Source organism: Gadus morhua, chromosome 2, assembly GCF_902167405.1.
Source record: "Gadus morhua chromosome 2, gadMor3.0, whole genome shotgun sequence".
Taxonomy (NCBI): Eukaryota; Metazoa; Chordata; class Actinopteri; order Gadiformes; family Gadidae; genus Gadus; species Gadus morhua.
The window spans coordinates 25637850-25651122 of NC_044049.1; the positions used below are offsets into that span (position 1 = coordinate 25637850).

At 43.8% G+C, this 13273-nt stretch overlaps 3 protein-coding genes across 12 annotated transcripts in view; 2 read left to right on the forward strand and 1 right to left on the reverse strand.

Annotated features, from left to right (window-relative positions):
* clec16a (C-type lectin domain containing 16A) overlaps positions 1-13273 on the forward strand; it is a 55600-nt gene that overhangs the window by 6131 nt on the left and 36196 nt on the right. For 7 of the 10 annotated variants that reach the window (XM_030377799.1, XM_030377794.1, XM_030377848.1 and 4 more), the window contains 5 exons: positions 27-32; positions 1481-1604; positions 3575-3749; positions 4011-4061; positions 4425-4541. In XM_030377799.1, coding sequence (XP_030233659.1) covers positions 27-32; positions 1481-1604; positions 3575-3749; positions 4011-4061; positions 4425-4541 — 473 coding nt within the window. The remainder of the gene's footprint in view (positions 1-26; positions 33-1480; positions 1605-3574; positions 3750-4010; positions 4062-4424; positions 4542-13273) is intronic. The other 3 variants (XM_030377816.1, XM_030377825.1, XM_030377863.1) reach the window with 1 other exon arrangement.
* Positions 8815-10574, forward strand: LOC115559169 (uncharacterized). The gene is made up of 2 exons (XM_030377882.1): positions 8815-9785; positions 9993-10574. Exons 1-2 carry the CDS (start codon positions 8961-8963, stop codon positions 10323-10325), a joined length of 1158 nt encoding a protein of 385 aa, XP_030233742.1. The 5' UTR covers positions 8815-8960; the 3' UTR covers positions 10326-10574.
* The window catches only part of LOC115559159 (uncharacterized), a 3862-nt gene continuing 1222 nt past the window's right edge, over positions 10634-13273 (reverse strand). Inside the window, exons 2-3 of the mRNA XM_030377871.1 lie at positions 13210-13273; positions 10634-13067 (exon numbers count right to left, since the gene is read on the reverse strand). The exon at positions 13210-13273 is cut by the window's right edge and continues 12 nt beyond it. Of these exons, the coding sequence (XP_030233731.1) occupies positions 11178-13067; positions 13210-13273 (1954 nt within the window). The 3' untranslated portion in view covers positions 10634-11177. The remainder of the gene's footprint in view (positions 13068-13209) is intronic.

Here is a 13273-nt window from a genome sequence, read left to right on the forward strand (position 1 = left end):
TGTGTGACCGATCTGCCTAACTCCAGTCTCATGTAAGTTGGTTTGATTTACTAGTCTTAATAATAATAATAATAATAAAGGGGCTTGGTATTGTTTTGATTGCATACCTTTCCTAGAATTGAATATACCACTTATTCAAATTAAGCACAATTTGGAAGGCAAACTCTCCTCCAAAACTTTGTAAGGATTGTTTATTCTGTTAAAGTTCTACTTGGCTCTTTATACAATTAGGTTTGATTTGGTCTCTAGTTTTAATACCTTAAAGATTCCCTACATTTTTCCAATACCCAGCCCTATATTTATTTGTATTATTTATATTGGTTATAAACAATGTATTAATTCTGCTATAAACCATTATTTATGGCCTAAACCTGCTTACATCATCATTTTCATTTAGGTATTTTAACTTGTATTTTGTTTCTTTGTCTAATTCATTATGGCATTTGAATGAATAATGGATTGTGGAAATAGGTTTTGGGTTTTGGCCAGAGTTAATTTGGCCACTGTAGTTTCATCTTCTGAATAGTTTTCTAATCCAACCCCTTCTTTAGCCCCTCTATTCACCACACCAGCTTATTGATTATAGCCTCATTCCTAACCTGTGGCCAAAGTCTTTGGTTTAAAATTGCAATCAGCTCTACTCAGTTTGTGTTGATTCAATTGTGCTTTCATTGAGTTTCATGGTTCTCAAGTGATATTTTTGACCATTGGCATTTTCTTCATAGCCAACTGCATGTGAAACATCATGTGACTTAATCAAAAGACAATTTCATCCGAATAAATTGAGGGCTAGCAAAAAACGGTTGTTGCATATATACAGTGTATATATATATATATATATATATATATATATATATATATATATATATATATATATATATATATATATATATAACCTAACCCTATTAACCAGTTATTTTTGGTAGCATGGTAGATTAACCCAAGGCCGTCGAACATGGTTCAGCCTCTTGCATCACCCCTCCTGCTCCTCATTGGTGCTCTGGAGCCACGCCCACTCAGATCCTCCAAACCCGATATACTCACTGCACCCCGCGGGAGTGGGTCAAGGAACACCACACCCTCCACCGGTCTCATTGGTCAGCCTCCCTCAGCTCTCACTCCCAATCTCAGCCCAGCCCAGCGCTGTTTGGGTGTCCTTATTGACCATGGTGCCGTTAACACCTGTTCAATATTGACATCCTCTTTCTTAAATGAAACGGCCCTATAGCTGGACAGGAATGTGTAAACACAGCTCGGCCAAGTAGGTGCATTAAAAGAAGGACAAATATTTGAGTAGACTGATAACACATACTGGATAATATCTTATTTTTTTTATAAAAAAAACAATGTAACACCTAAATTTCGGGTTAGGATGTTGAACGGTGTGTGTGGACTGGTTATTCCTCGGTGTGTGTGTGTGTGTGTGTGCGTGTGTCCGCCTTAACCATCGTTCTCTCTGACGGGCCGGGTTCCTCCACAGTGGACAACCAGCACATGCTTCACTACATCCGGGACAAGACGGCCGTGCCCTACTTCAGCAACCTGGTGTGGTTCATCGGCAGCCATGTCATCGAGCTGGACAAGTGTGTGCAGACGGACGAAGAGTGAGTACTACTCCCGGGCCTTCCTCTTCCTCTTCTTCTGCCGCTGTTGGCGCTCTGCTGCTCTTCCTCTGAAATGTGTGAAGGGCTTGTCTCGACACAACTCTACCACACACGCACGCACGCGCAAGCACCCGCATGCACATTTGCACGCACGCACAGACACACGCACGCACGCACGCACACACAAACACAGAGAGAGAGCGTGACGCACTCACACAAAAAGAGACTCGCACACAAAGAGAGAGAGACACACCACAGACACACACACACACAGGAAGAGAGACACTCACACACACACAAAGAGAGAGACACACGCACACAAAGAGAGACCGAGAGAGATGCACACACAAACTAAACGGACACACTAAACACACAAACACACTGGCCAGTAGGGGTCAGGCTCAAGCAACATTTCCAGCTCTGGGGCTGAAGTCCTTTGAACTTTTGGCACTGCATCGACATTAGTGTTGCATTAGCGTTGCATGACGAATGTTGCGATCTCATTTGGTCTCGTAGTCTGGTAGTTAAGAGTTAATACAACTTCCTCAATTGGGATTTCTTTGAAGGACAAAAACAGAAGAGAGACTCATTATGGCTCTGCAAAGGTGTGTCCCAAGATGGGGAAATATGATACCTTGTCATTTCCTGATAAAATAATTAAATAAGTCATAATACGTTTTACTGATAATTTTTCTGTGGTTCAAATGAGTCATACCTTTGAAGATGGAGGTATGCACGTTTTATTGAGTTGGTTAGCGTTGCTTACAGCCGGTTAACGGGTCGGAGATGATCACATTCAGCTATAAGATTAGAACAAAGGACAGGTTATTGTTTCATGTTCTCCTGGTAGACATGTAATGGTTTAGTCGGGCTGCCTTCCCTTTGAACATGTTCTGAGAGCTTCAGTGATTCATGAATTCCAAGTTAAACAGTATTAGGGCTGTGTCAGAAAGCAGGATGGGTGGTGTAAGATTGGATCTTTGCATAACGGCAGTACTTGTCAAGAGGCCAAATAGGGCAAATATTTCACACAAACTGATGCTTCTTCCAAATACGAGCTTGTACAGGCGCCTGAGTGTTTATTTTTAGGAGCATAATTAGCAGTCAATATCAAGATAGAACGCATCCAGTCTGGAGCATTGTGTCTCTTCTGTAAGGTCATGGATGAGTGCACCTCGACAGCAAGCAGCAGCTGAAACAATCCCAAATGAGGGCGGGAACTATGCAGCCAGTTTTGGCCAGTTTAGTCTGGCCAAATTTCCTCTTAATTTACTACGTCGAGTGGGGAGGAAACTCGGAAAAGAGCCAGGACCAGCTGGCAAGATTATATCTCAACACTGGCCTGGGATCGCCTCGCGATCCCTCCGTCAGTGCTAGTCAATTTGGCCCGGGAAAGGGAAGTCTCAGGCCCTTGCTACAACTACTGGCGGTTTTGAAGATGACTATGATGATGATGCTATTGTCCAGTGTCTGGTATTTCTGGATCCAACCTCCATAAGCCACCAATAGGCCCTTTTAGGAACTACAAGTACATTGCTTCAACCAGGGCTCGGTCATTTCTACCGCTTGATTCAAAGCAACTCCCGGGGTCGACAGGAGTCCTGTGCCCTAGCAATGGTCGAACGACAAACCCTACATCCTCGTCTAGGCCGTACTGGCGGCATGGTACCCGACTGGCTTAACCAGGACCGGGCTCTGAACTCCTGCACGTTTCAGTGGTATAGCTGTTGCACCTGTGGTTCACGGAAGAGAGGCATACTTTTGCTTTGTTTGCAATAGCTTCCCGCTAAACCTTAAACTCATCTCACTTCAATTTTTTTACTCTGCCTTTTATTATTTCTCACTTACCTGTTTTATTTCATGACGATGTTTCTATGCGAAGCACTTTGGGTGTATGAAAAGTGCTGTGTCGATAAAGTTGCCTTTGCCTTGCCTTGCCCCCCCCCCCCCCCCCTACCCGTCCTCCACAGACACAGGAACAGGGGTAAGCTGAGCGACCTGGTGGCGGAACACCTGGACCACCTGCACTACCTGAACGACATCCTCATCATCAACTGTGAGTTCCTCAACGAGGTGCTGACGGACCACCTCCTCAACCGCCTCTTCCTGCCGCTCTACGTCTACTCCCTGGTCAACCCCGACACGGTGCGTGTGGGCGGGGGGGGGGGGGGGTCCGAGGGGTGTTGAGGGGAGGGTGTGCTTGTGTTTGTGGGGGGGGGGGGGGGGGGGGGGGGGGGTGTGTGTGTGTGTGTGTGTGTGTGTGTGGGGGGGAGTATTGGGGTTGTGTGTACGTGTCTGTCTGTCTGTCTCTCTCTCTCTGCCGGATGTGTGTGTGTCTAGGCCTGTGGTTATTGCAGAAGGTACGCTTGTGTGTGTGAACTCTTGTGTCTTGTTTTCTTTTTGCAGTCTGAAGAAAGGAAGATAAACCCTCAGGTGTCCCTCTACCTGCTCTCTCAAGTGAGACGCTCGCTCGCGCACACACTCGCACGCACACACTCACACGCACACTCACTCAGAATAACACAGGTATTGTGTCGCGTGTGTCCAGGTGCGAGGCTGATGGTGTGTGTGTGTGTGTGCGCGCGCGTTTCCATTGAGTTTGAAATGCATCATGTGTAAGCTTGTTTCTATGCTTGGATTGAGACCATCGCAAGACTGATCACTACTCTGTCATCCTCACTGTGTGTGTGTGTGTGTGTGTGTGTGTGTGTGTGTGTGTGTGTGTGTGTGTGTGTGTGTGTGTGTGTGTGTGTGTGTGTGTGTGTGTGTGTGTGTGTGTGTGTGTGTGTGTGTGTCTGCGCGTGTGTGTGTGCGGTGCAGGTGTTTCTGATCATCCACTACCGGCCACTGGTCAACTCCCTGGCCGAGGTGGTCCTCAACGGGGACCTGTCCGTCTTCACCCCCTACATGGACGCACACAACGCGCACAAGACGACAGTAAGACGCACACGATGAGCTCACCCACATGTGCCCACGGTGTAGTAGTATTAGACCTATACAAATGACCTCTGCACGCTCTGCCCGCTGTGTCTGTTAGCGCACAAAGTCAAAGGCAGTGCTTTATTTATCATTGTACATAATATATTATTATGTACAATGAAACCCAGGATCTCACTGGGTAAGCGACCACTGCGCAGTAAAGAACAAAAAAGAGAAAAATAGTCACAACAATATCCCCAAGTTAAAGGTCCTCTGGGCTAGATTTAAGAGCCATTATTTTTGTGCGACTAGTTTGAAATGGTATCATAATCCTTCAGCTATCTGTGGGTGAAATTCGCTCTTAGGAGTTGCTCTTATGAAACCACCCAGATTGTTTCGGGGAATCCGTCTTGCCTGTCAATCACGTGTGTGAAATGCAACCTTTCTCAAGTCTGTGGAACAAAGGAAGGGAGGGCTGTTTTCGGCTGTTTACTTTCAAAATCTTGCGCTCTTCTCTCTCTCACCTCACAAAGGTTGCCTGTGCAGCAGTTTTTTAAAGAATGTAAACAATGCAACCTGTGACCCACGTGACTGCTTTCTAGTTATAATCTAGCTATAATAATGATGTTGAAAGACCGGTTTATTTTAAAAGTTTGCTGGACACCATACATGCCGATGGGGCTCTATGTTGCTATGCAGAAGCGCTCTCCATGAGTGTGTGCGTTAGTGGCTGGGTTAACCCCTGCACACGGATTACTCAACGTGTAACAGCTTTGCAGCCTCAACCGGCCGCAACTCCATTCAGACTCCGTCAGGTGAGGCTGCTTAAGCCAGCCGTCATCCACAAACCACACTGTTGTATCAACTCCGACATTCTAATCCAACTCCGTCATTCAGAGGATACAGGTTTTAAGACCTATGTCTCGGCCAGCCTCCCACACCAGTGTTAGTGACTGAACTACTCTGTTCCGAACTCAAGTTGTGTTCTTCTAGGGCCGTCAAAGTGCCTTTTTTTCAAAGTGCCTTCTCGGCGAGCTGTGTCCGGGTCAGGTAGTTTGTTGTTGTTGACCACGTAAATGACAGGCCAATCAGGGTCTGCGTCGTAGTCGATGATGTAAATAACAGGCCAATCGGGGTCTGCGTCGTAGTCGATAATGTGAATAACAGGCCAATCAGGGTCTGCGTCGTAGTCGATGATGTGAATGACAGGCCAATCAGGGTCTGCGTCGTAGTCGATGATGCGAATGACAGGCCAATCAGGGTCTGCGTCGTAGTCGATGATGTGAATGACAGGCCAATCAGGGTCTGCGTCGTAGTCGATGATGTGAATGACAGGCCAATCAGGGTCTGCGTCGTAGTCGATGATGTGAATGACAGGCCAATCAGGGTCTGCGTCGTAGGCGATGATGTGAATGACAGGCCAATCAGGGTCTGCGTCGTAGTCGATGATGTGAATGACAGGCCAAGCAGGGTCTGCGTCGTAGGCGATGATGTGAATGACAGGCCAATCAGGGTCTGCGTCGTAGTCGATGATGTGAATGACAGGCCAATCAGGGTCTGCGTCGTAGTCGATGATGTGAATAACAGGCCAATCAGGGTCTGCGTCGTAGTCGATGATGTAAATGACAGGCCAATCAGGGTCTGCGTCGTAGTCGATGATGTAAATGACAGGCCAATCAGGGTCTGTGTCGTATTTTTTGCTTCATGAAAGGCATACAAGAGTCCCTTTTCAAAACACAACTGTTTGGTATGAATATCAACGATTAAATGAAACATGCACGGCTTGCACTTACGCACTCGGGAACATTTCACCTCTGTACCTATATATAAACAGAGTGCCGGTTGATAATGAATGACAGTGAAAGAAGTGGAAACACACACGCACACACAGTGTGTAGGCGTTTGTGTAGGGGGGGTTCTGAAACTATTGGTCATGCTTTTTCTTCAATTATTCACCTCCAGGTTAAGAGAGTCATACAGTAGACTCTCTCTTTCTCTGCCCACTCTCCTTTCCACCACAAAGCATAGTGGGAGGCACAGCTCGCCCGCTTTCTCTCTCTCTCCCTCCCTCTCGTGCTCTCATTTGTGGTCTCTCGCTCTGTCTCGCTCACCTTTCTACCTTCTAGGGGTCGGCAGTAGCTCAGCTAACCTTGCTCAGCGGGTCGGCTGGTAACCTTGTGGTTACCAGCCAACCCACTCTACCCTCTGATCGAGGTTACCAGTTCAGTCCCCGGCTCCCCCTAGCTGAATGCCGAGGTGTCCCTCAGCAGGACAATATTGTAAAGCGCTTTGGATAAAAAAACGCTTTATAAATGCAGTCCGTTTACCATCAATCCATTTTGAACCCCTTGGAAGGCCTCCAGTGTTAAATGTTTCTACTGCTCCCTGTCCCTGCTACTGTGGCACCAGGACTTCAGGTCTGGGATCATTAAAGTTGTATGTTATCAGAGTAAACGTCGAAGCCCAGTGAACCCACGTGTTCACGGAGGCCAGATACAGACTTACAAGAAATCAGAACCACTTCCCCTCCCCCCCCTCGTTTCGCTTTTGGTCTCTTCTTTCCACCGCCCAATCATGTCGCTACTTTCACATCCTTGTTTTGTTGCCTCGTAGTAATTTGGTTTGTTCTCTTTTTCTTTTAAAGATCGTAGCCATGACGGCATTATCGACATCGCGTAACCTTTATGACCATAGAATCATGATGGTGAAAAAAAAAATGTACACTATAAAAAAAGTGAAGTGAAATTGCCTGAGATGAGACTTTAGATGGTGATCTGAAGTCTGTGTTTTGAGACTAAAGGAATAGAAAGATGAAGTGTCATGAGGAAATTTGTTTCAATATAATTATACATATATTCCGAGAAAAAGAGCTGTTGCTGCAAAGAGGAAACAAGAAACAAGAAAACCGAGCAGGCAGACACACACACACACACACACACACACACACACACACACACACACACACACACACACACACACACACACACACACACACACACACACACACACACACACACACACACACACACACACACACACACACACACAGCGTGAACTGGTAGATTAGCGTGATAAGGCCCTTAAGAAGCTTTCTGTTTACAGTAAAAGCACAAAGCCTAGATCTAATCAGTTTCCCACATGTCGATTATGGGTTTATATGCTTCCTCATACCCTCCTTGAATTGAGGAGAAACCTAGGATTTGTTATTGTACTTTAATTTGTGTTTTATTATTTACCCTAGTAAGTAGCATTGATTACCATGTTGAGGACATAGTACACTTAATCAATAGATCACGACAGGCTGTGGTATGTGCTCATTATACCACTGTTAAGGGGCGTTGTCCGGCCCTGACGCGCAGCGGAGGGCCGGCGACCCCCTTCACAGTGGTATAATGAGCACATGCCACTGACTGAAGTGATCTATTGCTTTTATACAACGGTTGCTATTATGGCGAAACGAAAGTCATAGACACACTACATTTAAAAAGAAACCAAGAAAGTCAAAGTAGCCGTTTTATTAGAGAATACAAAAAAGTAGTCCCTCCTGGCTGCCTTCAAAATGCACGACGGTCGCTATGCAACGCACTTTAGCGTCCCTCTGAGAGAAGGCTCGGCTAGAGCGGTTCGCCGGCAATTTATCCTATGGAGCAGTTCACTCGCCGTGTGCCTAAGCTTTCGTTAGTCTTTCCATCGCCTTGCTCACTCCCGGAGTAACAACATTTACACCCTCTCCATCATTCAACATGTTTTACTTTGTAACTGTTTCTACTTCCAGGCGCGGAGTGATATGCAAACATTCACAAGCGTCATAGCAGTTATGTATACGCTCATTATACAACCGTTAGGAACCAATCAGATCGCTGGATTTAAGCAACCCGTTGTATAAATTCAAATAAAACATGATCTGGGGTTCACTGATACTTTACGGCCCTAAAAGGTCGTAAAGGTTTTGGCTGGTTTGCCCAAATCTTAGGTTCATTGTTGCCATGGTCTACTGTGTTCCTCAGTCTTGTGGTGTTCAAACACAAAATAGAAACTGGATTTCTTTTTTTGGGCAATGTTGGAGAAGAGGGAAGTTTATGGAAGCCCATTCCCGCCACAGGAAAAAAAAAAAACACCACAAACTATCTCATAATTATGAGATTAAAAGTCATAATAACGAGATTTAAAGTCATAATTACGAGATTTAAAGTCATAATTACGAAATTTAAAGTCATAATTACGAGATTTAAAGTCATAATTACGAGATTTAAAGTCATAATTACGAGATTAAAAGTCATAATTACGAGATTTAAAGTCATAATTATGAGATTTAAAGTCATAATAACGAGATAAAAAAGTCATAATAATGAGATTTAAAGTCATAATTACGAGATATAAAGTCATGACAGTAGGCTGCATCTAGATGGTTTACATTAAGATCAGTGTCGTAACGTCATGGAGTTGGATCACCACATTGAGCAATATTTCCAAAGACGATATACAAATGATGAAATTCTGGCAGTATTGGCTGAGGTGCATGGGGTAGTGCTGAGCAAGCGGACACTTGAAAGGATTCTGAGAGAGAAAAGATTGTGGCGCAGGAAGGGCAAGACAGATGTGGCCGAGGTGGCAGCTTTCATTGAAGCGCAACTCCAAACGTCTGGGCAGTGTCATGGCTACCGTTGGATGTACCAAAAATGTTGGATAAATGGCATTATTACCGACAGGGAAACAGTACGTGTTCTCTTGCGGCTGTTGGACAGTGAGGGAGTTGACCTGAGATCAAGAAATAGACTACGGCGGAGAGTATATCACAGCCGGGGTCCCAATTACGTCTGGCACATTGACGGCTATGACAAACTTAAACCGTATGGGATCTGTATAAGTGGATGCATAGATGGTTTTTCTAGGAGACTCATCTGGCTGGAGGCATACAAAACTAATAATGATCCGAACGTGATTGCTGGTTATTTCATGGATGCTGTACTAATAGCTCAAGGTTGCCCTGAACGATTACGGGTAGATTTAGGGACAGAAAATGTTCGTTTGGCCGAAATGCAAAGATTCATGCACTTTTCAGAGGGTCAACTTGAAATCGAACATGTCACATTTGGTCCAAGCACTGGCAACCAGCGCATTGAAAGATGGTGGCTGACATTACGCAGTCAGTGCGCCCAGTTTTGGATGGACTTTTTCGATAAATTGAAATCGGATGGATACTTCGCTGACACCTTCCTGGACAAGTCATTGGTCCAGTTCTGTTTTCTTTCCACAATTCAGGTAAGTTTCACTATTCACTGCTTTATTTTTGTCTGTGGCTTATTCTTATTTGTATTATTTTATTTTTATTGTTACACTATACTATTGATTTGGTTTTACCAAAAAAGTTAAATACAAGAACCACACATTGCTTTCTGTCTGCAGGAAAGCTTTTTCATGCAATTCATTGCATTTCATTTGTATTCACTTTGAGCCTTGTCTTATCAGGCAGAACTGGAGGAGGTCGCATTCATCTGGAATGAGCACAGGATGCGTCGAGTGCACAACTCACGAAGTCCTCATGGCCGTCCATCCATCATCCATGCAGTGCCTCAACTCTACGGGGCCACGGACTACCTGTATCGCCCAAGTCTGGAGAAGATCGAGGCCTGCTTGGGGGAGTGTGTTTACAAAGACTTCCCATGTGATGAAGATGTGTTTCACATTTGTGTGGGGCTTATGTCTGAGCATGGCCTTGAATTAACTAACGACGTGTACAAGACAGTAGATCTGTATGTAAGACTTAGACAGCTAATTAACAATGAATTGCTACAGCCTTAAAAGCAGGGGTAGTTGTTTGTGCTAGATGAGCTGCAGTAGGCCTAATTCAGCATTAGGCCTACTGCAGCTCATTTAGCAAAACTTAACTTGCACCTATTTGTAACTAGAGTAGGCTTTAACTGGTTCTGCAACAATACAAGCCTAACAATATACTGTGTGTCTTAACCCCTTTTTTCCAATCGTTGTAGTGTCTTTAACATTAAGTTGACATTTCTACTGCAAAAATAAATATATTTGATATAAACATTATACTTAATATATTAATCATGCGTCAATATTGATTATTGGGAAATAACTAAACAGTTAGCCACAATTTAATGAACTTTTATTATTTTATTATCTTCCCATAAAACAGCTTTAGAAAACAACATAAGTATTGCTGGGGATATATATAAGCTGCTGATGGCAGCTGAAACGGCTAAACGATGTATTGGTGGTGATAACTTTAATACATTACATTAATACAATAGTTCATTATATAATTAAATATTTACACATTAAATATAATCTAGCATCTCAAAGTCTCTACATTAAATCACATTACATTATATAATTTCCTATTTACATATAATCCAGCATCTCAAAATCATAAAATTAAGTAATCTCGACATGAAGAGGCTGTTGATGGCATCTGAATCTGCTAAACTATGTATTGGTCGGGATGACTTCAAGACATTTCATTAATACAACAGTACATATAATAACATATTTACATAATCCAACATATCAAAATATGTACATTAAATCTCATTACATTAATACATCAGTACATTATATAATTTCATATTTACATATTACATATTGCATTAAATCATCTTGACATGAGGAGGCTGCTGATGGCAGCTGAATCAACTAAACTATGTCCATTGCCCACACACCACTCTCCAATACTTTGTTCATTTCGTGTCTGAAATCCGGGTAATTGTCATAATCAATTGGCAACTCCAAGTAGCATCCACATGTGTGGGCGATGGGCCGTCTCTGCATACCTTGCAAATTCGTGAAGCTCAAAGTAATGGTCTTACCAAGAAACAAATCAGAGCCAGTGCAAAACCGAAGGAATAGAGACAGGTGCTGTGCGTCAGATTCTCTAAGGTAAGTGCTAAGATGCTTTCCTATGTTCTTCTGCTGGTCGTTCATAGTAGTGGGGTAAGAGATAGACCTAATCACCTTCCTCAGTGTTGGATGAAGATTTACATACGCTTCTGAAATGCCTTCCAAATCTGACCTAAAGGGTGCAAGCACCTTGCTCCACTGCTCTAGGACAAAGGCGGGTTCTTGAACCAGCTTTTGGTGGGCAAGCTCCTCCAAGAGCTGTTCAATATTATCAGCGGTTGGCATTCTTCGACAGCTGTGGAGATCCATTACTTCAATCAATTCTTCCTGATCCACACTTTCAAAATCTGAACGGCAGGATTCAAACACCAATCTCTCTGACTCTGTGACATATTTCAGGAAGCAGTCAACAAGACTACTCTTCACACTTCCCAGGGCAACTTTCTCCAAAATTACTGGGGCTATTTTTATAGGCAGGTACTTCTCTTTTTGCCAACCCATTGCTATTATTCTGCCAATGCTTTCCCACTGCTGCTTACCAAAATCATGGCGTAGAAAAGGCACCTTGAAAGCATTTCCTAAAGTGCATTGCTCATAAAAGTCCAGCCAAAATTCAGTTAGCACATCCCTTAACACGCCACCTTCATCAACTGCCATTTCCAAACTTCCATTGGGAAGAATTACTTGGATGAAAACATCATCTCGCATGACACTCGCGTCCAAAAAATGTGTGATTAGTTCTCTCAGGATCTGCCCACGGTGAACAACAATTATTCTCTTTGTTCTTTCACTCTGATCAATGGGCACATGAGCAATATCTAGGGTCGGAGTAGATGAACTTGATGCCCGAGGAGACGTTTGTAAGGTATCATCAAGGCTAACCCAGTCCAGATCATGTAGGTGTCCTTGGAAAAAGGTAACTGTGCCACTATTCTCAAAGTCATCTACAGCATTGGCGGCATCAACTTCGCTCACACTAGCCCAATCTGTCATTTCAACAGTGGAGCAATCGAAGGGCTCAGGATCACTGTTTGTATCAGACAGGACATTGCTGCTACTAGCATATACCACATCTGCGGTTTCCTGACCTTCAGCTAGAGGTAAACTAGGCCTAGGGGGGTTGGGTGAGGCTGCAAGCTGATTCTCACTGCAACCATCCCTCTTGGTTGTTGCTAAGTAAAAGCGTAAAATGGGCAGCTTTGTTACTTCATAAAGATCCCCAACTGTAGTCAGGGGATCTAACGGGCGCTCCTGAAAATCAGTTAGTTCAATCGCAAAATCTTGAACATTTCCTTCTGCATTTTTCTGACCAGGGAAAAACAGGTTTTTGGCCTGTTCAATTAACTGATCTTTACAACAATTCTTGGACACAGAGATTTTCCTGGTCCCGCCCCCCTTTTTGGCCCTCATTTGTAAGAATTTCCCGTCACGGAAATTCAACCAGCCAATTTCAATTTTACGCTCTTTCTTCTGAGCATTTTGACATGGTAACTTCTCAGACAAGTGTTCACGATCGTCACTTTTTGCTAACTTGGCTTTCAGTCGCTCAAAAAGTTTTGATTTGCGGGCAACAGGATTCTTCCCCTTCAATCTGCAATATCCAAGGACAGCCAGTCGGTCTCCATATGATGGTAGATACTCGGTTAACTGGTCGTCGTTCATGAGCAGGAGGACATTGGGATCGATCTTAAAAAAAGAGGAAAACACACACACACAGCCACAAAACAAATATAATTTAACATAAACAGAAGCAGTAATTAAAAAAAAAATCAAAAAATGCATAAACACACAATTTAGCCTATCTTTCCCCCATTAACAGACTAGTTACCTTATCGTTTTCCAGTTGCTTTATGTTTTCTTCTGGTACATTCCGCGACCTCAAGAACTCGCAC